At 38.1% G+C, this 24,658-nt stretch overlaps 1 protein-coding gene across 1 annotated transcript; it reads right to left on the bottom strand.

Annotated features, from left to right (window-relative positions):
• Positions 1 to 4,595: 4,595 nt before the first annotated feature.
• Positions 4,596 to 5,327, bottom strand: LOC149839159 (3'-5' exonuclease-like). The gene has a single exon (XM_090003940.1). It carries the CDS (start codon positions 5,325 to 5,327, stop codon positions 4,596 to 4,598), a length of 732 nt encoding a protein of 243 aa, XP_089860066.1.
• Between the last annotated feature and the right edge of the window lie 19,331 nt (positions 5,328 to 24,658).

The following is a 24,658-nucleotide window of genomic DNA, read 5'->3' on the forward strand; positions in this document are numbered from 1 at the left end:
TTAAGGAGGCATCCTCCTATGCATTGTGTATCTCAATCAATAAAAAATAAGATTCATTGTGGTCGTGGATGTAAACAATTCTTGCTGAACTACGTAAAATCCTTATTTTCGTGTGTTTTCTTCTTTTGTTTTTTTTCATGCTTGTTTATTCAATCCATCAGTAGGTTGAAGGGTCCTACCCTAACATATAATTGCCACTGTCAGCAAAAGAAGTGCATATATCACTGAGCTCATGACCTTACCAGCAGCGTAGCTTTTGTTACTTGATGGTAAGCAATATGAATAATGGTGCAGGGCTGCAATTATTAAGAGACATTGAACTCATAGAGTAGCACATATTACACTAGAAGCAGTGCAAGTCTAGGCTATGATCATGCCTGAAGAAAACAAAATGATAAAGGCTACTTATGTGACTTCTAAAATATCTCTAAAGAAGCAAATAAAAATGGGCATGCTTAAAATGATCAAGAGCTTTGTCCGGGTTTTTGCATAAAACTATAGATAGAAATAGAAGCTAGGTGATGGATAAGCAAGCCTACACAGGCCTGTTATTTTCTGCAATAGATATTGCGGATGATTACAGTAATGCTGTATCAATAGTAGCAGCTATGTCTGCTTCAAAGTCATTCTGATCTTCAAGGAACAGTTGACAAGCACACTCCACTATTATATATCATATCTTTGTGACGCTCTGTTTGGGAGCCGGTGTTGGGGGAGGAGATGAAAGGGCTGACGGGAGTGGAGAAGAAAATGCTAGATGAGGCTGGAGTTGTCAACATCTCATCTCCACTCCCAACATGATTCTCTTCTCCTAAAACTGAGTTCTCAACAGTAGCAGTGCTAGAATCTAAACTAGGGTGGGCACAAATGCACAGTAAAAAACTAAATCAAAACCTTGAATTCTAACATGATTCATAGATATATTAATAAAAAAAGAAACATAAAACCCCTAAAATTCTAACCAAAATCAAGCATGTATTTAAAAAATCATGTTTAATGTTGATTGAAACAAAAAATGAAAAAATGAAGAATTAAATATTCATGGCATTTAAGAAACAAAATAAAAAACTTAAATTCTGAAAAATCAAAGATTTAAGAGTTTAATAAGTAATAACCAAAATCAAGCATTCATTAATAGAATCTTGCTTAACGATATATAAAAAAAAGAAAACATAATATAAAAAACCAAAAAATTATAAATAAACATTTGCATCATGTAGAAAAATGATAATTAATAACCTAATCTCTGAAAATTTTATGGATTTATGATCATTGAACCCCCCCACCTAATATTCTAACTAAAATCAAGCATTCATTACAAGTAGGGCTGGTAAACAAGCTAAACAAACCAAATAGGGGTTCAACTCGTTTACCAGTGGATCGAGCTCATGGCTTGGCTCATGTTCATATTTAGCCGTGCCAAGCTTCAGCTCGGTTCATTGCTAAATGAGACGAGCCGAACACGAGAGCCGGCTCATGTAAAAACATTTCATGAAATATATATTTGTATATTGTATTATTCTAAATATATATATTTTATATATTACACTTAATTCATACTATATATATTTCATTCAATCTTTCTCTTTTTATATATGTTTTGTGCATTGTTATATATATATATATATATATATATATATATATATATATATATATATATATATATATATATATATGAGTTCTTAGGCCGAGCTGAACACCTTGTGTTTGGGCTCTACTCATTTAAGCTAAATGAGCTACTCATGGCCAGCTATACGAACTGATCATGAACAAGTTACTGACGAGCCAAACCGAGCCGAGTCATAAGTGGCTCAGTTCGTTTACCAGCCCTAATTATATGCCTAATTGCTAATTAAAAAAATATACAAGAAACCTTAAAACCTCAATTAAACTTTTATTCTTTTTAAAAAATAAACAAAAACCCTAACAAGCATCATACATCATGCTAAAAAAAAGCAAACAAAACCCTTAAAATCAAAACATTCATGCTATTATCAAATAATTCTTAAGAAAAAGAACAAAAAAAAAATTTAACCCGTAATTAAACATTTATATCATTCAAAAAAATCTAAACCAATAACTTAATTCTAAAAAAAATATAAATTTATTCTAACAAAAAATTAAAAAAATCTAATTGTCTAACCAAAGGAATAGAAAGAGAGAGGGGTGGGTATGTACTCGCCACACTCGGCTCGAGGTCACTCTGACCATAGTTCGCCCACCAGGTGACTTGGCCAAAAATCATTTGTGTCCGACTCGTGACTCGGCGAGTCAACGCTGATGACTGATTTTTTGTATATTTTATAAATAAAATTTTAAATAATAAAAAATACATATAAAATATTAAACAACAAAATAAGAAAACATGCAAAACTCATACGATTCTTCAAAAACTCACCACTCAGATAAGTTCCACTGATTTATGCTGAGCTTTCACTGGTTTTTGGCAACTTCCGGTTTTACTTCAGATAGAAATCGCTAGCATGTCTGCTTAGACCGAGTCAATGATTTGTCTCAGACGAATTTGCCAACTATGCCCTGATCCATTTGGGTCGAGCATGAGTGGTGCCCACCGCAACCTGGGGCAATGCTCACCTGCAGTCTAGGTCAGTTTGAGTTTTTTTTTTCTGGGTCAGGGTGGGCACGTGCCTACCCTACCCGCCATGTGGCTGCGCCCCGGTTCCCAAACACTTGTGGGTAGGTGGTATTTTTTTTTTTTGAAAGGCAAGCTGGGGTTAGGCCGACCCCTACCAGTTATACAACAATACCATTGGGATTTGAACTTGCAACTAGCTGCTCTTACCAGACAAGCGAAGCCCCCCTTGGTGGTATTTATTAAATCTTCATTAAATACTATCTCCCCTCTCATCTCTGGCTCCCAAGCAGAGCCTTATCATTGCAGCAAGTTTCCTGGACTCCATAACAGGGTAATCAGGCCTAGGGATGCAATCTGTTTGAATCCAAAACAGCTAGAAACATGAAGATTCTAATTGGAATCAGATCCATAACATCCAAAAAATTACAAAAAACCACCATCCTGGATCCGACCCATTTGTAACCCTAATCAGGCCATCATCAGCATAGTAACATGGAAGCAGCGAACAAAGAGCAACATAGTGCATGGTGTGAAGATGCCCAACTGCCTCACATGGATATGTTCTCAGCAAAGCCAGTTTTCAAAGTGAACATTTGCTCACATAAGTTGCTTGTGCCATTACGTGCCCAGTGGTGCTACCTTGACCATGGGCTTGAGTTGCTGTCCACGATGTAAAACTCTATCAATGGCCTCGCGGCAAAGAACGAATACCTTGGGTATCGAGCTCTTGACCTCCTTCAACTTAAAAGCTTTAAGCAGACTTACCCGAACATATATGCAATGCCCTTGTGGGTTTGCACGTAAGTTACTGTAACTCACAAACCAAAGAGGGAAAAAGGTGAAAATTACAAACAGATCAAGCAACAATCCAAAAACATTCATTGAAATAAAATTAATGAACTGCTGCTCTTCACGAGAAAATTCTATCTAATTCAGCCACTCAATTCATTAGCAAATCATTGTCTCTATAACCAAAGAAACTCGAAGATGGTAAGATACAAGAAACCAAAAATCCATTGTCATGTACAGCTCAATTAGAGTTAGATATTCTGCTTGGAACATATCCACACAATGCAGTTTTTAGCCTTTATAGATCTCGTGCATTTGGAAATGGAAAAGATCTAAGAAAAGTGAAACAAACTGAAAAAAACTTTTTTTTAACCCTCCCATCCTAAAGAAAATTTCTCTGAAAGAGTTTTTTAAAAAGTACATTTTTTGATAGAAAACATTCTTCTAAAAGGGGTCGATAAATGTTTTCAAGAAAATTTTGTAGGCTCTTTTTCTCCATCTCACCAATATCACCATTCACCACCATCCACTACCATCCATCTTAACCACCACCATCCATCTCACCACCACCACCCACCTCTCAGAAAACCGTTCTTTTCATGATACCACCATCATCACCATCCATATCACCACCACCACCACCGTTACCCACCTCCCAAAAAAATAGTGCGAAGAGTTTTTCTTGCTTTCAAATGTGTGTAAAAAGAATGAAAAAACTCTTTCTTGTGGAATAAAAAGCCCTTGTATCTTAGTGCATGATTTCGTTCACAAAATTCACTACTGCATCAATCGTACGTCAAGCCATCATCAACTTCATTGACAAACCAACAATCATCTCTCAACCTGAGCTGTTCACACCTATTTCACATAGATACTGCCGCAGACACACGGGGATGCTGTTAGTTTTTATAAAGCTTTCAATATAACTAGTATATAAGGAGACACGACACGGAGACCAAAATAAGGTATCCATGTGACATAGATTGACGCCATTAACCAGACAAATAGTCTTCTTAAAAGCAAAAACAAATTCAGAAGGGAGAAGGACCCAAACTCCCCTGTTTCCACAGACACCCAAACCTACTTACCATAACATGCATAGACCATCCCTTGATGCATCATCACCCAGTGAGGGTCAGGTGCAATGTGATTGCACAATTTTAATATGCTGCTTCCCCCGATCACCCTCCATCTTTGGGATACATACAACCTAGCCTGAGCTCCTGCTGCGCAGCAAATTCATGCCGATCGCGAACGAAACGTACGCATCAACACAAGCATACCTGATCTGCTCCTCAGTGAGGTACGTTGCAGACCAATTGCTCAGGGTGACCCTCTTCGGCTTCGACACATCCAGTCCAAGAATCTCTCCGGCCAAACCCTTCAATCCATGCCGCCGGAGCTCGCTCCGATCAAGGCTAGACGCCGCCAATTCGGCCAGATCGTGCCGGCGGTCGCCGATGCCGATCCCGTGATCGGCGGACAACTTCCGGGCGTCGTCTTCGATCCCGACGCCGACGAAAGTGGTGGCGGGGTCGAGGAGGAACCTCAAAAGGGATCCGGAGTGGTTGAGGTAGAGGAGCTGGACGATGAGGCACTTGGAGCCGACGCAGAGTTGCAGGAGGCCGACCCTGTTGTTGTGGCCCCTGGTGAAGTTGGGCTTCCACTCACAGTCCAGGCCCACGACGAGGCCGTTCCCGTAGATCCTCGAAGTGACCTCCCGGATCCATTCGTCGATGGCGCGGGGGTCTCTGGTTACGGTGGTGAAGATGGTCCTCCCGCCAACTGTGAACCAATATGTGGTTGTGAGAGATGAGGCGTAGTTGGTGTTGGTGTTGGTGTTGTGTGGGTATCTGTTGGGATTGGAGGTGGGGGATGGGGATACAACGGCATAGCCTGTGTAGTTGTAGTAGTGGTTTTGTGGGTGATTGTTTCTCTGCATCTTGGGGTCGTCGTCTTCTCACAGAGGGAAGGGAGATGAACAGTAATGCTGGGCTCTTTGAGGAGAGATGAAGAGCAATAAGATGGAAGGAAAATGCTGGGATATTTTTTTTTTTTTCAAATTTATGACCTCAAGAAACCGCACCCGACATAAGACCTAGTCGCGCTGGCTTAGCCTTCCATGCCTATATGGTCGAGTAAAAGTCCAAGGCTAGGACCCTTGCCCCCCAACAAATGCCCAAAACTTACTCGTGCTTTTGAGATTTTAGATTTTGAAATCTCTCTCACAAAATATATATAAGAATAAAAACCTGCCCACTAAAGAACATGTCAAACCTACCAACTAAAAACTGAACCCACTTGTGATCAAATGCATTACTTAGTACAAGTCTATTGGCACATCACTAGATCTCTAGTACCCATTAAAAAATGAACCCACATGTGATCAAATGCACTACTTTGTACGGGTGACAGACGAGAACCCAAAGGTTCTGAACTCATGGTGAGGTAGAGATGCTGAATGTAGTTTGCACGTCCCATAGGTTGTTCGACGACACTGAAAAGCACGACAAAATAGGCCAAATAACCAGATCTTTATAACTATTCACGCTTGAACACAATAAAACGAGTCACATCCTGAAGTATCTTCGATCCAAGATCACCATTGGAAAGATCTTGATGTGTAGTATGCCAAAAAGTACTTGGCTCATTCGGATTCCATCCAAATTAGTGGGAATCTTAGTCCAAAGTTGCAAAAACGCTATTGTGGGTAAGTTTGGCATGGTTTTTAGTGGGTAGGTTTATATATATATATATAGTAACCAGTAGGTGCGAAGTGAGTTTTTCAAGGTTTTTAGTTTTATTTTTAAATTTTGATTGTACAAACGTGATCTATTGATTTTATAGTGATCAACTCTTGAGGTGTTTGATTCGGATACATGGGTGGGTTTTTATAAAGTTCAAAAAATCAAAGGTACAAAATCTTTGTAAATTATTGAGGCTCCAAATATCATTTTTTTTTCATCGAAAACACACTATTTATGTATGACCATGTCCAACACATTTATGAGGTCAAAACTGCGAAAAAACACCAAAAGTGCATAAAAACTCATTTAGCACGTATCAATTTTGCACTTACTCATCTCTCTCTCTATATATACTCTCTCTCTCTCTCTCTATATATATATATATATAGAGAGAGAGAGAGAGAGAGAGAGAGGTGCTTGACACTTTTCTTTGCCTACTGCGTATCTACTGAGCTTTGGAAATATTGTTTCTATTTTTTCTAAAATCTAACCATACATATGTGATCTACATATTTGATTTTGTAGAAATCAACTTTTAGATCATCGGATTCCAATGCTTGAAAAAATATTTTTTCTCAAAAAACATGATCATTTCCTAGTAAATCTATCATGCAGAACACATGGGTCAGATTTTGAAAAAAAACAGCCTGAAAACGGAAGCAGATCAGGTCATGCTGAAAATGAGCGTTTTTGCTCATGCTGACATCGTGGCCATCCGATTTGCATTTTAAAAACCTCAAAAGTAAACAAAACAACGTGGCATTCATCCAAAATGCAAACAGGCGGCCACGATATCTGCATGAGCAAAAACACTCATTTTCAGCATGACCCGATCTGCTTCCCCTGAAAACCCTATCCAATCTCGGTAGGCATGCTGCAGGCACAAAAGGGTAAGAGACCTAACCTTTTTCATATATATATATATAAGAGAATGAAAATGGTCTTAATCCATACAGATATGTTCATGATTGATTACTAGAAATCGACACTTAGATAATGAATTTTGGATAAAAAACTAGTATTTGGAGCCTTGAAAATATCTAAAAATTGTAAGTTGTTGATTTTTGATGTTTATAAAAATCTCTATGATTGGGAATCAAATACTCCGAGAACTTGTTCCTATAAAAACAAGTACATAGATCACAATTTAAAAAAAATACAAAAAATCCAATAAAATTTGGTAGGTTTGCTAGGGTTTTCCATTGAAAAGATTTCGAAATCTTATATATATATATATATATATATATATATATATATATATATATAAAGAGAGATGTGTAGGTGCACAACGAGAGTAGAATTTTTCCCACTTTAGTGGTTCTCACTGCCGCAAATGCCTCTTTTAAAAAAATGCCGCTCGCATTCCTTGTGGCATTATGATTTCAACTGCCGCTAAAGGCCCTAGTTTCTAAGGTCCTAACGAAACTAGGACCTTTAGCGGCAGCCTAGAACAGCGCTAAAGCTCAAAAAACAGGCAAAACAATATCTTTGCATATGTTTTGGGTTATTTCAACATGATGGCTGTCTTATCACGCGAGATGATGGATGGCCATCCTCGTTCCACCCGAAGCTTCGCAGCTACCACTTTTTCTATATATATATATATATATATATATATATATATATATATATATATATATATATATATATATATATATATATATATATATATATATATATTAGTAATGATAGGGTGTGCCCCCAACACCAAATTTTATTCATCCATCCTGTTATATTATTTTCAATCCAACGGCTCAGAAGAAGTTAAAATTTGTATGGCTTGCCATATTGAATGGCTCCCAAAAAGTAAATGAAGGGGAGGCATGACCGGTGGAGGATTACTTTGTAATTTTTGGAATCGGATCCATAACAGCGATTAACGTCTAATAACTAAATGAGGCATAGATTCCAAAGTTAAAAAATTAGGGATAACTAAATAAGGCATAGATTCCAAGGTTAAAAAATTAGGGAGGCGTGAGTGGTGGTGGGGACAGATTCCAAAGTTAAAAATTAAAGCTGTTTTTTTCAAAAGTAAGCTGTGGTTAAGCAGACCCCTACCAGTTACTTATGGGGTTTGAACCTGCACCATCCCACCACCACATGAAAGTGTAAAGTGACAGCTCCTACCAACCACGCAAGGCTAGGGATGGCAGTGGGGCGGGGCGGGGGACAAGGTCTTCACCCCCGCCCCGCCTCCATCCCCGGCGGGGATGGATTTTAACCTCCACCCCCGCCTTCATCCCCATTTCATGTCCTCCATCCCCGATTCAAACGAGAATGAGGCAGGGTGGGGCGGGGAAAAGTGATGGGGATGGGTCGGGGGTGCGGAATGAGGCGGGGAAAAGTGTATGTCCATCCCCGCCTCCATCCCCGAACGGGGATGGATTTTAACCTTCGTCCCCGCCTCCATCCCCGTTTCATACCCTTCATCCCCTGCCGTTATTATCATGCATCAATGTCTATCATCCAGAGAGAGAGAGAGCATGTATCCATTTCATGAAACATCCTCGCACTAGTGCCATGCATCCATCCATGCCGGTCATTGGTTAATGTGTTCATGCTTATATATATAGGTGTGTGTGAAAGAGGAAAGTGCATGGTGAACGTTTAAATGCATTCATGTCTATCATCTATTATGCATTCATGCCATTCATCCACATGGATGAAATATAAAATATGGATGAGAGAGAGAGAGTAAAGAAAAAAGGTCAACATTAAAACGACAGGGGATCAACAAAAAGTTGAGCCCACGAACAAAGAAAAATAAAATACAACAGACAGGAAGCAAACAAACCCAAAACAGTAGACCAAGAGCTCAAAGGCAAACACAAAACACTAGGATCAGTCAGGGTCCTGAAGAGAAGTAAGCAGCAGGTGGGAGGGTGAAGAACATCGAAGAACAAGTGTAAGATTGTGTAAACATCAACCCGGATGCAATGAATGAGCTTATTGAAGAGAACCAAAATTTGACAGAAAATCACATTATTACGAGCCATCCAAACAACCCACCAGGTAGTTAGAAGCCAAGTTCTCCAGATCAGCCTCCATTGCTTGCAACTTCGAATATGAGTGAGGCCCAACAGAAAATCTAACACGAAAGACTCCTGTCTCACAATGATGTTCGACTTATTTCATGTACTTTTAAAAAGGTCCACAAAGATTGGACAGGCCCAGAACAGATGGTAGGTGAACTCTTCCGCCTCTTTGCAAAGCACACACCACCTAGGATATTAAAAACTCACATTTTTTAAAGAAGTTGTTCGTCTGGACCCTGTCGTGCAAAATTAACCAGGCTAAGAATCGAGAGTGGGGGGTTAGTCCTTTAGCCCATAAAATACGCTCGAAAAGCCAATCAGCCCCAGGAGAAAGTAAATACCGATATAAAATTTTGGTTTATAAAGCGCTGCTAAGTGCAATTGCCCACTGCAAAAATGGTGCAATAGAGCCAGAATCCCCACTTTGGACTCTACATAGGGAAGATAGAGAGAAGCTCATTGATTTCGTCTTTGAAAACCACCAACCTTCCTCATTTTTTTTTTGAAACAAGAACACTAGGGTGTTACTTTGATTTTATATCAAGAATAAAAAAATCAAAAAGATTACCTTCAAGGGGTAACGAATCTGTCTGCTTATCTTTTCACAGTAGCAAATTACTGCAAGATGGAAACATAACTCATGGCCATCAAAAGTCTTTATAAAAAACATCCTCACAACTAAAAAGATTTGTCAAAGTAAACAATATCAACATCTTTGAATAACACCACTCATAGTTTTGCACAACCCTGGTTATTTGAATGACTTGTACTTTGTTGAAGTGTGACTTTCAAATTCCATATATACCATTGGTTTCAAAATAATCCAATGGTATTCAAGGGCAGTGTATACTATATATTTATATATACACCTTCAACAAAATTCGAGTTTGAAACTCTTTTTATACTCTTAAGCAAAAAAAAAAAAGGCTTTGCCATAGGCAACAAAGGAGAGAAAATCTTATCCTCTATATAGGTGTAATGTGTTCTGGTAGACAATAATTGTACACTATCAATTCGATTGTTGTAAACAATGAAATCAATTTTATCTGAAAAATTAAACCGGCTATTCTATCACATCAAAATGTTCAGTGCACGTCGTTCAAATCATATCAACAATTGCATATCTACTTGAAAGCACACCATCACTATAATACATACATGTTTCTCAACTTCCAAATATTCCGATAAACAATATAAAATATAATGTCCGAACAAAGTTTGAGCCACAGAAGGTAAAGCTACAACATCATCCCATTTAAGTTCCTGAATAAACCTTCCTCATTTATATCTTTGAAAATCATTAACAATAGAAAGCCCTCATTTAAGTTTTATAATAATGGTAAAAGAGTGATTTTCAAATTCCATCTAGACCATTGGTTTCAAAATAATCCAATGGTTTAGACAAAGGACTAGGTATTCGAGAAATATATGATTGATAGATGCGAAATTCATAGGTACTAAATCTATGATCAAATGTGCCGACTGTCGATCATGCGTGTTGATAGACGGCTAGTGCAAACCAAAACAAAAAATTGTGTTTTTGATGAGTTTTTTTTGAAGGGGCATTAAGGTGACAAAATTGTCGCCACTAATGTTCTGGGCTGAAAAATGAGCATTAGCAGCAACAAAAAACCACTGATTTAGTAGCGATTTTTGTCGCTGCTAATGCTCGTTTGGTGGAAAAAACTCATCATTTTGATGCTATTTTTTTTGCCGATGATGAATGGCCAGCGCGACCACCGATTTAGTACCTAAGCATTTTGCAGCTACCAATTTTCATATATATATATATACTAGGCAAGGGAAAAAAATTATAATGGTACCTAACGTTTTTGGTCACCTAAGAGCTGCATCGAACTTCTATTTAGGAAGATAAAAAAACCATTTTTTTTTAAATCAGCTAGCATTAAACGAGGAAAATTTGCCTCGCTCATAAATTCATTGGCATAAAACACCACCTCTTTCTTGCTCACTGGAATTAGGGAGTAGGAAATATATTTTTTATGTTTTTTTTTTCTTAATGACGAGAAACCTGCCTAAGAACGGGGCCGCTTAATGGGCTCCCTTCTAGATAGTAAACCTGGGGTGAGTGGATCTTGCAACAAAAGACACACAGCCCAAGCTTTCGAACTCATGACGTCTAGTCAACTTACCATTCATTTGTCAAAATCATTTGGAGTCATTGGCTACTACGAGCCTGTGTTGGGTTAGTTCGAAAATAATATTTTACCCACCAAAAATTAGAGTATATTCCTAGTTACGTTAGCATGTGCGTTTGGGGAATTAAGATTTAAGGGGTCTTTGATATGATAAATTCGCCCTCATATTTTTTGTTAAAAATGGAAAGATTTATCTTTAACGTATAGTGATCTATAGATTATGATTGTTCCCACGCCCCCAACAAATTGGGTGCAAATCATAGGTGAGAGAGAGGGAGTGAGACTTTGGAAGAGAAAGGGAAAAAGTAATTAATAATTTTTATAGGTTATTTTTTAGATTTTGCTAACTCCGCCTGTGTACACTGTCGGTCCCAAACCCGGATAAAGGAAGAGGGTTGCGGTAGGCCTGTGACAGCCAGCAAAAAAACTTAGTCATACCCTATGAATATGAACCAATATGAGAATTTCGTTGGGGCATTCCCTACTGAGCGACGCGCTGTACTCTATAGGCCCGGAAGCAGTGATAAATGGGCAAGGGTTGCTAGGTCATCGCCCAGAAGCGACACGTCACACCGAAATGTTGTGCTGTCAAGAGACATCATATTAAAAAAATGAGTGTAGTTGAGATGCGTATGCTTAGATGGATGTGTGAAAATACAATAAAAGATAAGATTCGGAATGAGGAGATACGTAAGAAGGTAGGCGTTGCACCCATTGAAAATAAGATGAGAGAGAATCGTTTATGGTGGTTTGGACATATTCGACGAAGGCCTAATGATGCTTCAGTTAGAAGGATGGAGAATTGGGAAAATATATTAGTTAAAAGAGGTCGGGGTAGGCCTAGGAAGACATGGATGGAGGTGATAAGAAAGGATATGAATGCTTTGAACCTCACCGAGGACATGGCATTGGATAGAAATGAATGGAGGAGAAGGATTCATGTGGAAGACCCATAATGATGATTTTCTTTGTTGGTTCATATCGCCGACCCTAATTGTTTTGGGATGAAGGCGTAGTTGTTGTTGTTGTATTTTTTAGATTTTGCTACAAGTATAATGGCAAAACTGTCCCTGGATTCTTGGTTAAAAATAACAAGTTTAGGCGTATTTTTCAAAAAAATTCAAAATGTAGGTGTATTTATTTTGTAGTTATCCTTAAAACTTTAATAAGTTTCAATTCAATTTAAAAATTACTCAAAAACGAAGCTGTTTCCAACTTTTCCCTAAAGTTGCTTCTTTCTCTCTCAAAACCGCTGATCAACTTCGAAAAGAGGGCCTGGTCTAAAAAAAAAAAACTTTGAAAATATTGCGATACATTATCAGCCGTTATTGTTTTAAACAGTGATTTATTTTTAAAACATTACAATGTTACCTTTTTAATAAACATATCACGATAAAACCACGATTTTTTCGTTTTTAATCTCTCTCATTGATAAATATGTAATAATTATAATAAAAAGTACTTTTTTTCATTTGGAAACACATTTGTGGCAAATAACTAAACCTTGTAAAAAGGGCCATCACAATAAGCCGTCTCCCATTGTTCGACGCCCAATCACCCCTCTCTCTCTCTCTCTCTCTTAGATATTTAAATGTTACTATGAGTCTTTTTTTTTTTTTGTTAGTCTTTTTGTTTTTGCCGAGTGGGGTCCCACGACCACCCTACCACCTTACATGGCCGTGCCAGTCGGGTTTGATCCGGGGTCTTCAACTCAATACAGTCATTTGGTGCTAATCTCTTTTTACTTGTAATTTCTATTTTCATATTATAACATTTCAAAATTATTATTTTTCAATTAAATCATGAAAGAAAAAAATTATTTATTTTTTGATAAATTCCTGGTCCCACGACCACCCTACCTTACATGGCCCACCTCTGAAAGCAACGAACACACGTGTGCCAGTGGGGTTTGATCTGGGGTCTTCAATTCAATACAGTCATTTGGTGCTAATCTCTTTTTACTTGTAATTTCTGTTTTCATATTATAACATTTCAAATTTATTATTTTGCCGATATTTTTCAATTAAATCATGAAAGAAAAAAATATTTATTTTTTGATAAATTCCTGGTATAAGCACAATTTCATTTTTACAACATCTAAATTATGAATGTCTTTTGCACATTTGGTATGCAGGCAATGTTGTTGGTACAATCCACACTGGTTGGTACGTGTTCGACTCGTAATATGCTGTTTGAACACATAAAATAGGTTCAAGAAGCTGAAGATAAACAACTGGTGTTTGGCTCGGCTCGGCTCGGCTAGGCTTGTATAAGTTCATTATATAATAATATTTGTAACTTAGGTATATTTTGCATCATGTAGTAAAGTGCAGAACAAATGATTAAAGCATTTGACTTGAAAGTTTGAAAGCAATATATTTAGACATAAAATTATATTGCTCTCAGCTCCGGAACAATTTATGAGGCACTACCTATATGGTGGGTAAGGATCAAGCCCAACCAGACCATGACACTGATAACTAGGGATGGCAGTGGACCGGGGCGGGGGACAAGGTCTCTACCCCCGCTCCGTCTCAAAATCCTGCTTTCCATCCCCACATGGGTTTTGATTTTAACCTCCATCCCTGCCTCATCTCCGGTCCAAACATGGCGAGGCCCCGTTTCCCCTTGGTTCACTGCCATCCCTAAAGAAGGATTGGGGATGGGGTGGGGCGGGCAAGGCGGAGATCGAGATGGGGCGGGGGTGGGAGAAAGCATAAGTCCATCCCCACACGGATTTTGATTTTAACCTCCATCCCCGCCTCCATCCTCATTTCATGTCCTCCATCCGTGGTCCAAATGAGGCGAGGCAGAGTGGGGCTCTGTTTCCCTCAGATTCACTGCCATCCCCACTGATAACTGTTGCATATAAGTTGGATCCAAGATGGAGGTTTTGCAAATCTTGGTTGCTCCGGATCTGATTCCAATTTGAATCTTCATGTAATTTAGTTGTTCTGAATCCGAACCATTTGTGTCCTTATTTTCACCTTATAAATTTGATGACTTACTAGTAAAGGTGGTCATTGGATCAGGTACCCAACAGGAGATGTGCCCCGATTGGGTAATCTCAAGTGCAAACATATCAGGCTCGGCTAATAAATAGACCAGAACTAAGCAGACAGAAAATGATATTTCAATGGGATCCAACTTGGCCTGGCCCAATTACTAGCCAGGTTTAAAGGGTCTGACCTAACCCGCATAAAATCCAACCCGATAAGATCCGGTTTTGACATGAACCTGACAAGAGCTGTGTTGGGCTTTTGGTGGGTCTATCAGGCTCTAACAGGCAGGCCGGGCAACCCGTTATCCACCTCTATATTTACCATTTTTATAGAACCACTTAAAAGTTTTACTTATTGTTAAATAGTCTAAACACATATGATGATATATAAGCTCGGGAGCAGATCAAGTGATATGTGATTTGGCATCCTCACCCTCCACAAGGAAGTCCATGTGGGATGAAGCAATGGACGGTTAAGATGAGAAAGTGATTTGACAGATCACCAGATCTGCTCTCTATAAACCCCCAACGGGCAAAATCCATTGGCGACATATTTGAGAGGAGGAATCGGATAGTTGTCTCTACTTGGTGCAAACTTGGCATAAATAATTTGAACATATATAACTTTGACAACTTAAATACATTTTCCATATTTACATATGTCTCATGCAAGTAGGCATCATCTACCTCTTCAGGTAGGTTCACATATTTGTGTGTTAATATAACCCAATCAAATATGCCCTGGTCTTTTAAATTGATTGAGCATCTTACCTTTGAAGGCGATCTTAAAATTTGGTGTGCGTATGTCGTTTTGCAATTCAAGGTTTGCCATAAACCTTAACTTATCCATTAATGTTTGAGCATGTCTCGTCTGTCTTATAATACAACAATAATAACAATTAAATTTGGTTTTTAAATATATTAATACTTTTGTATTTGAAAAACCAATAGAGGTATTTTGGAAAATTATTATAATCAAATCTGGCGTACAACGTAAATAGTTACCCGAATTTCAAGATGAGATAAATCTAGATTTTTCCCATATGCATATGGGAGAACTTGATGTATCTGCGACTGAAATCCACATAATTGAAGCCTCGTATTTAAACAATTAAAATGGTTCAATTGCAAAATTTTGAATAATATCAAAACTCATTTTTGAACAACTTAAAGTTTGAAATATGCATAGTTAATGTTTCATAAGTTTGATATTTGAAGAATGTCTGGTGTATGCAAACGTAAAATCTTTGATGCATACGAGTGTAATTATCATATTTTATTCATAAAATATGCAATGCATGCGAACATAAAATATCACATACATGCAGACATGAATCTCTTATTTATTTTACAAAATATCATATGCATGCAAACATAAAATAACATACTTGCAGACGTAAATCTCTTGTTTATTTTATAAAATATCGGATGCATGCAAACATAAAATATTGCATACAAGTAGACAAAAATCTCTTATTTGTTTCACAAAATATCAAATGCATGCGAACGTAAAATATCATACACATGCATACATAAATCTCTTATTTATTTCACAAAATATCAGATGCATGCAAACATAAAATATCATACAATGCAGTCGTAAATCTCTTATTTATTTCACAAAATATTGAATGCATGCAAACATAAAATATCACATGCATACAGATGTAAATATCTTATTTATTTTATAAAATATCAGTTGCATGCAAACGTAAAATATCATACACATGCAAACATAAATCTCTTGATTATTTCATAAAATATTGGATGTACATGCGAACGTAAAATCTCACACACATGCAGATGTAAATTGACATATGAAACATGCATTTGTAAGTCAATTTACAAACATGCTTTTGAAAATTTAATTAAATCACACCTGTGAACATTAAAGTATGCATATGTATGTAAATCATGCAAAATTTAAATTAAGCAAACATACGCAAAAATGTATACGTAAACAAATGCTCACAAAATTTAAATAAAGCAAGCATGCAAAAAACTACATACGTAAATGAATGCACGTATAATTCAAATAAAATAGGCATGCACAAAATTGTGTGCGTAAATAGATGCACACATAATTCACATAAAACATGTATACATAAAACTGCATACATAATAGATACACGTATAATTTAAATAAAGCAATCATACACAAAACCGTATATGAAAATAGATGCATGATTTATTTAAATAAAACACACGTATACAAATTAATGTATGTGCACGTAAATAAATACACACATAATTTAAAGCATGCTAATATAATCAATATATGAAACATGTGTTCGTACAACGAGATATGAGCACACATACTTTTAAAACACTTTTATATATGTATATTTAATCATATATATATATATATATATATATATATATATATACAGATATATATTTATATAATTAAATAAATATATCAAAGCTATATAAATACATACACCGAAGGTATTTTCTCTACATCAAAATATGTGTGATTCCTCGGCGAATCATAATGTAGGTAGGCTCAATCGTGCCTTGTAATACATGCCACTCGAATGCAAACACGTATGGTTTTGCAACGTTATGCATGTTTGTTAGTCATGGTAGCGAATCACACCATGGCGAAGGTGATGGTGCATGGTTCTTGAAGCGGTTCCAACCGCAAGGCTCACCCAATCTGGTGGTGGTGATTCATGGGCCGCCCAATTTCTTTTCTTTCTTTTTTCCTTTTTTTCTTTTTTTTCATGGCAAGGGAGCCAAGCTGGGGTCTCAGTATTGGCTAGGCTGAGCAAGGACTCAGTTTGGGCTGAACTGAGTTGAGCTCGGTTTGGCCCTAGCAAGATGCATAGAGAGAGAAAGAGAAGAGTAGAGAGAGAAGGGAATAGCCCATTTTTGTCAAAAAAATAGAAGAGGGAGGGAGAGAGGCACAAAAGGAGAGGGCGGCGACCCTTTGTTCTACAAAAAAAAAAGCAATGAGGAGAGAGACAGGATGAAGGTGGCACAAGAGAGTGGAGGGGGTGGCTCGTCTGGGTCACCTCTAAGAGAGAAGGAGGGAGCAAGGGGTGGCCTGTGGTCCATCTTGGTCACCTCCGACTGAGGAGGAGGGCTGAAGGGGAACTAGAAGGGGATGGGACATGGGGAAACCACCTAAGGTGGTTTCCGGTAACCAAAAAAAGAGAGCTCTGCAAGAGATAGGGAAGGGGTGGGGTGGGGGGGGTCTAAATATTAAAAATGAAACTTTAGGGAGGTGAGGGGGTTTAAACAGAGGGTGAGGCAGTGGATCACCATGGGTAATGGATCCAACCCAACATGGTTAGGAGTGAGAGAGAGAGGGAAGTGGTGGGTTGGATCCCTTGGATCCAACCCATATGGTTGATCGATATCATAGATTGGATTGGGTCCAAATGGACCCAACTCATATGGTTTTTAAATGAGACCCACTCTAGGTCTTATTTGGATCTTGGATCCAACTCTCTCTCTCTCTCTATATATATATATATATTCTACCATTTTTGTGCTAATATGAATTGGGTCCATCTAATGGATCCAATTCAATTTAAAAAGATCCTAATCTAGGTATATATACTTATTTATTCATTTGTTTAGAATTGGTCCATCTATGTGGATCCAATTCTAAACCTTTGACACTTTGAATTTTTCCTAGATCCCACTTGTTTTAAGATTGGATCAACCTAATGGATCCAAATCTTAGTCCTACGGTTTGAGCAATTTGGATTCTTACCTAGATCCAAATTTGAAGTTTATTTTGAACCTGAATATGGTCCAATCGAATGTATCTGAATCCTTATCATATCAGTTTATGAACCCGGATCACTCTTTGGATCCAACCTTAATCAAACTATAAGATAATATGGATCCGGAAAGAGGCTAATCCATGATTCATGATCCATGATCCAAGATCTAAATGGATCTTGATGCACATAAGCTAAAACTGGGCGGCTAGGATCTGATCATTTTTTTGTTCAGGGTTGTTTTGACCGAGTTGCGCTCTAAACTGACTGACAGTTCCAAAGCGGATTATGTAGGCTACAATTTTGCCTTTCTAACAAATCCAAAAATATAAAATTTTGACCGCTAATGGTCGAGATACGGAGCTAACACCAGGTCAAATGACTGGTATTCATATGTGGGATTGCTGAAACTGTCTAGTAAGAATAGACCAGAACGAAACTATTTTGTAAGGATTCAGCCAAGGACCCAAACACAAAAGTTGTAAAACTTTTAGTTTTGAATCTAGGAAAACTAAAATCACTTGAATTGGAGGTCGTATGACTCTGATACAACCCGAACAAGATGATGCACTGGTACAGTCTTAAACAGTAACCTATGGGACTATTTAGTCTGTTCCAAGACACTTTTGACCATAGAAATGATCGATTCAACAAAATTTTCAAATATGCAAGTTGTATAAAATTTAGTTATTGATTTAAAAAAATAAAAATCACTTAAATAGGAGATTGTATGACTCAGATAAGTTCTGAACAGGGGTAAGACTGTTACAGTCCTAAACAGTCACCCAAGTGACTATTTTCTCTATTCTAGAACACTTTTGACAACCAAAAAGAATAAATCATCAAATATTTCAAACATGTAAGTTTTAGCCATGGGTGTTATCTTTTTAACAAGCTATAACACACAAATTTTTATAATCTAAAATGAAAGATTTGCCATGAATGGTGTGACTGTTTGACACACATACAGTCACATAATTGTGTTATATATACACGGTTTAACAATCATTTTAGCTTAGTCAAATTTTATTTTTTTTGGGTTTATTGTTCAACCTGCACACACAAACACTTCTAACGTATTTTCTGCAATGTCAAAATCCCTTCCGCCTTATCCCCAATTCCGATTAGTCTAGCATAGATTAAAAAAAGCTCAAGTTCTAAAACCTCAAGTTCTAAAACTACCTAACGGGAAAGTTCCTTAGGATTCAAACTCAAAGAGATGCAATTTTTTTTTAACAGACACTAGGATAAATCTAGTGTAAACTAAGAGAATATATTTTCAAACCAGAGTAGTAGATAGTTTGACACAGTCCTTAATTAGGCTAGGCTACGGTTCACCACAACTGTTACACACAATGTTCAGGTTGACACTCCCAAGTGAAAGAAAAAATAAGTGAACAACAACTTCGACAAAGGGTTCACGCAGGGCTTAGACAGATTGTGGTGCAGCACAACAACACAATAATGAGGCTTCCAATAGGTCATTCAACAACACAAGGTTGGTTGGTGCCTCTTTCCAGCAGCACAAACATTCATTCAACTTCCATGAGGTCCACACGGCTAAGAGGAGGGGGTCTTCACAGTAACTGGACCTTCACAGAGGGTGCAACAATTGTTTTCATGCATGGAACACACTCTAATCTTCTCCAACAAGACGTCAATGGTGGAAATCCTTTATTTTTATTTATTTTTATTCTTTTTTATTCAAAATTTTTTTTTTTGCCAAAAAGAGAATGACTTAGCACGAATTTTCTAGAGCTATATGAACTCAGCCCAACTGATTTAAGGGTGAAAGGTGGTTTCCAAAGGCTACCTCTCATTTGAAAATTACCCTAGAAATCTTTCAAGGTCACCTCTAGTATGGCCAATGGGAGAACACCTTTTAAATGACTTTTGTCTTCTTCTCAAGAGTCAAAAAGGCTATACACGTTTTTCTGAAAGCTCAAGTGCATTCACATGGCTACCTTTTACGTGACCAATGGGAAGGCTCCATTTGAAAGGCTTTAAAAAAAAATCATCACATGTTTTTATGAAATTCACAATACCTTTTCAAGGCAATTCATAATTTTTGAAACGCCTCATGCTTTACATATTTTTGACTTGGTCAACTAACACCACACATGGTCCAGCCATAGAGGCGCCAATATGGACCCATATTCCAAGTATTGGGTCTTAAGTAAGATCCAATGCTTCAAATGGATCTCAAAAAATTATCTAATTTTTTTAAATAAAAATAAAAATTGAAAAAAACAAAAATCTACCCAATAACTCCTTATACCCTCTAATGCCCTAGAATAATTCTATAGGACACCAGAACTACCCGGATCCGTAAGATCCAATACCTAAAAAAAAAAATATACACAAATGATTCCAATATTTGCCAAATGAAATCACAACAAAATGTATTTTTTTAGAAGATAAAAAAAAAAATCTTATAAATTAAGATGTACGAAAATGATGGATTTTACCTCCAAGATCCATTTAAACCCGAATAATCTTTAATAGAGATGGATCTTCTAGGGTATCACATCCCGAATCAGGTCTGGAGAATTGGATTTGCATCCAACTTGTCTTCAATACACATAGTGACGTGCACTAGCTGATCCTACCCAATCATGGGCCGCTAATTTTTGAAGATATGAAAATAAACCTATATATGTCACTATTGCATGGTACAAAACTTATTTATTATTAAGAAATGCATGTGGATAATATTTGTAAGGTTTGAATAATTGAAAAAGTCAAGAAATATATAGTTTTTACAAAGTGGGTGTAGGTGCTCTCGAAGCACCCCTATCATCCCTGCTGTATATCATGAAAGTGAATAGTGGTGGTCGGATCAAACGAAATATTCAAAAATAGCAAAAGATCAAGGCTACATAGTTTCCCATCTGCAAGCTGCCGATTCAGGAGGTATTTGAAGTTTGGCCAAAGATCAAACGCTTCCATTTTAATATCTACTTGAACTTCTATGTGATTGATGTGCGGCTAAAGATCAAACGCGTGACCAATCGGGTGATTGTGAGGGTGTTGAGATCAAGGCACCAGATCAAACCCTACTGGCGTACAGGTATGCCCTTAGCTTTCAGAGGTAGGCCATGTAAGGCACGGTGATCGTGGGCCTCACTCAGGTTTTTTCTCGCTTCACCGAGGGTTCCTCATCATCAAAAAAAGATGTTGGGAGTGTCTGATCATCTGCCATATTATCCATCTTTTTCAACAGTATAGCTTGCTCACGCTTAGAATCATAAGACTGGAGTAAGGGTCTGTTTGCCAGAGTCCCTGGTGCAGTGGCGTATCTAGGAATCACGTGAGGGGGGGGGGGGGGGGGGGGCAAACAGGGGTGTAGCAAAAAAAAAATTGGTGTGATAGTCGGGGGTTCGGTGGCAGCGCCCCCGAAATTTTTTTTTTAGATAAAATAAAAAATGGCTACAATTATTAATAAAAATCTATTTCATATTAACAAATCAAACTATTTTCTGCAGTCAGGGCTGGGGTAGGACTGGGCTAAAAAAATGGATAAAATCTATTTCACATGGAATCAGGGCTGGGCTAGGACTGGGTTTTAAAAAAAAAAAAATTTAACTGTTTCGGGAGGCAGGACCGGGCTACAGCCCAGTCCTGCCCCCCCCCCCAGCTCCGCCTCTGCCCTGGTGGGTAGGGGGACGTCAAGGGTTTTACCAACCAGTGTTGATGGGGAGGGGGGGTCCTTTTTTATTGTCTAAAAAAAACCGAGGCGAGGTCTCTGATTTATTAGTGATCCCAGTATTTGACATAGAATAACATTCATCTTACATTCAATCCTAATCAATGGCTAGGATTGGTCCCCATTCTCACTTAGACATGGACTAATCCTAGCCATCCAGGTGCATCAGCTTGACACCATAGGACCTTGCTTTCAGCAGAAGAAGGCTCTGAGGCAACCCATGATCCAGAGCCTTTTTTCACCCAATTTACACATAAAATTGGGGTTTACATATGAAGCCATCCCTTTTCATACGCAGGTGAAACAAACATGCCAACTACATTTTTCTGTGAAGCCCATAATCATCATGGGTTTATTTCCAGGTTGACCATGCATTTACTATGTAAATCTGTACACACCCGCCCTCCTGTCAATGGATTTTCATATGCATTTTTTCACACTTGGGATGGCTTTCCCATCACAGGGATGGCTTTATGATGGGAGTCTTTTCTTATTGGTAGGAATGAAACAAACGATCCCCTTCCTAAATGCTTAAAAAGAAGGTGGCTTCTGACAGTAGTAAATTCTCTTTTGTAAGTAATCCTAATGCTTGTGGACCGACGACCTACGGCACCAGCTGGCCGGTCTCATCTCTCATGATTAAGTCACCAATTGGCACACGTAACTGGAGTATGTTACCTGCTTGATTCTGCGTGGCCCATATGGACCAAGTTAGTCAAATGTATGAAAACTTTTAAGATGCGATGGCCAGGGACCATGCCTTTTAAATGAATTTGGCTTCTTGCTTTTTAGCTTTTCTTTCCCGAGTGAGAAAAAGGAGCAGTTGTACTGCAACTTCCTCAAACTCGCCTTTTTCTACTGTTGGATCGCAGCAGCAAAATGATTACTCGTGTTCACAATCAATCTCTCTCTCTCTCTCTCTCTCTCTCTCTCTCTCTCTCTCTCTCTCTCTCAGGGATTAGATACTGGTCCATCAAATATCCAACTCAAACCCATACCACCAACGCGTGTGATTATTCATCATGTTCTTAAACTAGGAATATATATGATTTACTTAAAAGGGTACGTTTGGTTTTGCTAGTACACATATGACTTCAAATCAAATTGGATTGGGAGTTATATGATTGAGCATCACATGTGGTCTTATGTGATTCTGAATCTCACATAAATGAGAAAGACGACTCTCATTTGCAAATGTGATTCCGTTTTCTCATAACTCTTTTCTGATGTTTGGTTGTTTGTGCAAATGAGATTCATTCGCTCTTTTGTATGAGAATCTGAATCTCATGAGATGTTAATTACCAAACATGCCCAAAGTGTTGTGTCGAACAGATTAGCTGCGAACAGCAAGTGAATGGCGAAAATTTGCACAATAAAACATGCAAAAGGCATCGGTCACGACCATTGCTGAAGCCACTGTTGGCAAGGTTTTTCCAGTGCAGTTCGATGGTCTCAATCCAAAATGTGATGGTGCATTATGTCTGTGTGTGTTTGTTAGAGCATATATGTCTGTGTGTGTGTGTTAGAGCACCTATGTCTGGATTCAGGACAGATCCAAATCATGAAGGTGATTCACGTCAAGATCCAGATCCAGTAAAGCCAAACCAATAAATTTGTGAAGATTTATATCAGATAATTAAACATAGGGGAAATCAAGGATATACAATGTAATAAGCTTAATGAGGTTTGCTTTGCAGGGACATAAAAGGGATCATAGTAGCAATAACTCGTTCAATGGCCCATTCACTGGGGTAAGCAAATATAATTTTAGGACATGAGAAGAGGTGAGATGACAAATCATTGCTTGCCCGTGTTTTGGCATCACCACCATTCATCATGCCAATCAACAGCAACAAGCGGGGGGCCACTGATCCATTACAGTACTGTGAACCCGTAGCTTGCACAAGTGAACGGTGGGGATGGATGCGATGTAAGGTCATGAGATGCCAAAATGATTTGGCATATCACCATATGCGCTTCCCAATTACTTTTCTTCTCTCCTTAAATAAAATCTTGAAAAACATAGGAGGGTTGATTGTATCTTTTCTAATAGAAGTTACTGAATTATCCACAACCCACTTAATAATGTCATGCATAATTCATGCAGGTGGGTTGTGCGTGACAGAATCACTTCAATCACTGGGTGCCCACAATGAGTGCAATAATTTGTAGAGGATGATTCTCCGAAGAGACATGGAACAAGAAAAGGTGAACTTAAACGCACCCAAGTTACTCGATCCAAGAATTTCATAAAGCACAAAGTGAAAAAGGAACTTACTTGAATTCCTTCTCCACTTTCAAACTCAATCACAATATCATCTGAAGATAGCTGTTCGTGCCGTGGGATTGGGAGGGCCCTTCGATCCATGACAAATCGAATCGTACAAGTCACACTTTAGAATTCAGAGGAGATTGGAATCCAAGATTGATTTTTTTTTTTTGTTTAAGAATACATATTTCCTTGACAGATAAGCAGAATCAAATATACTTTTCCAAGCTCACTTGCGACTGAACCTAAACGAGTACCGTATCCTTGCAATCTCGTTGCTCTATGGATAACTCTTGTAGTGCAAATCTACAGGAAGAAATCAAGGCAACCAAAACGCTTCTCATGAAAGAAAGAAAAACCATTTGGAATCAATGGACAGTCGGTTCTCATCATCCCCAATGTCATCCCCCATCTTCATCCCCCTCCTAAATCTTATGAAGCAAGTTAGTAACCATTACGGGGCCAGTAGGGTGGTTGTGAGGGTGCTGAGATGAAGGCACCAGATCAAACCCTGCTGGCACAGTCTTGGGGCCCCTCCAGGGGTTCTCCTTTGCTTCAGTGAAGGTTTCTCGTCATAAAACAAAATCTTATGATACAAGTTGTTTTCATCATATCTGACCTT

The sequence above is a fragment of the Nuphar pumila genome, chromosome 4 (genome assembly GCF_984573655.1).
Source record: "Nuphar pumila chromosome 4, dmNupPumi1.hap1.1, whole genome shotgun sequence".
Taxonomy (NCBI): Eukaryota; Viridiplantae; Streptophyta; class Magnoliopsida; order Nymphaeales; family Nymphaeaceae; genus Nuphar; species Nuphar pumila.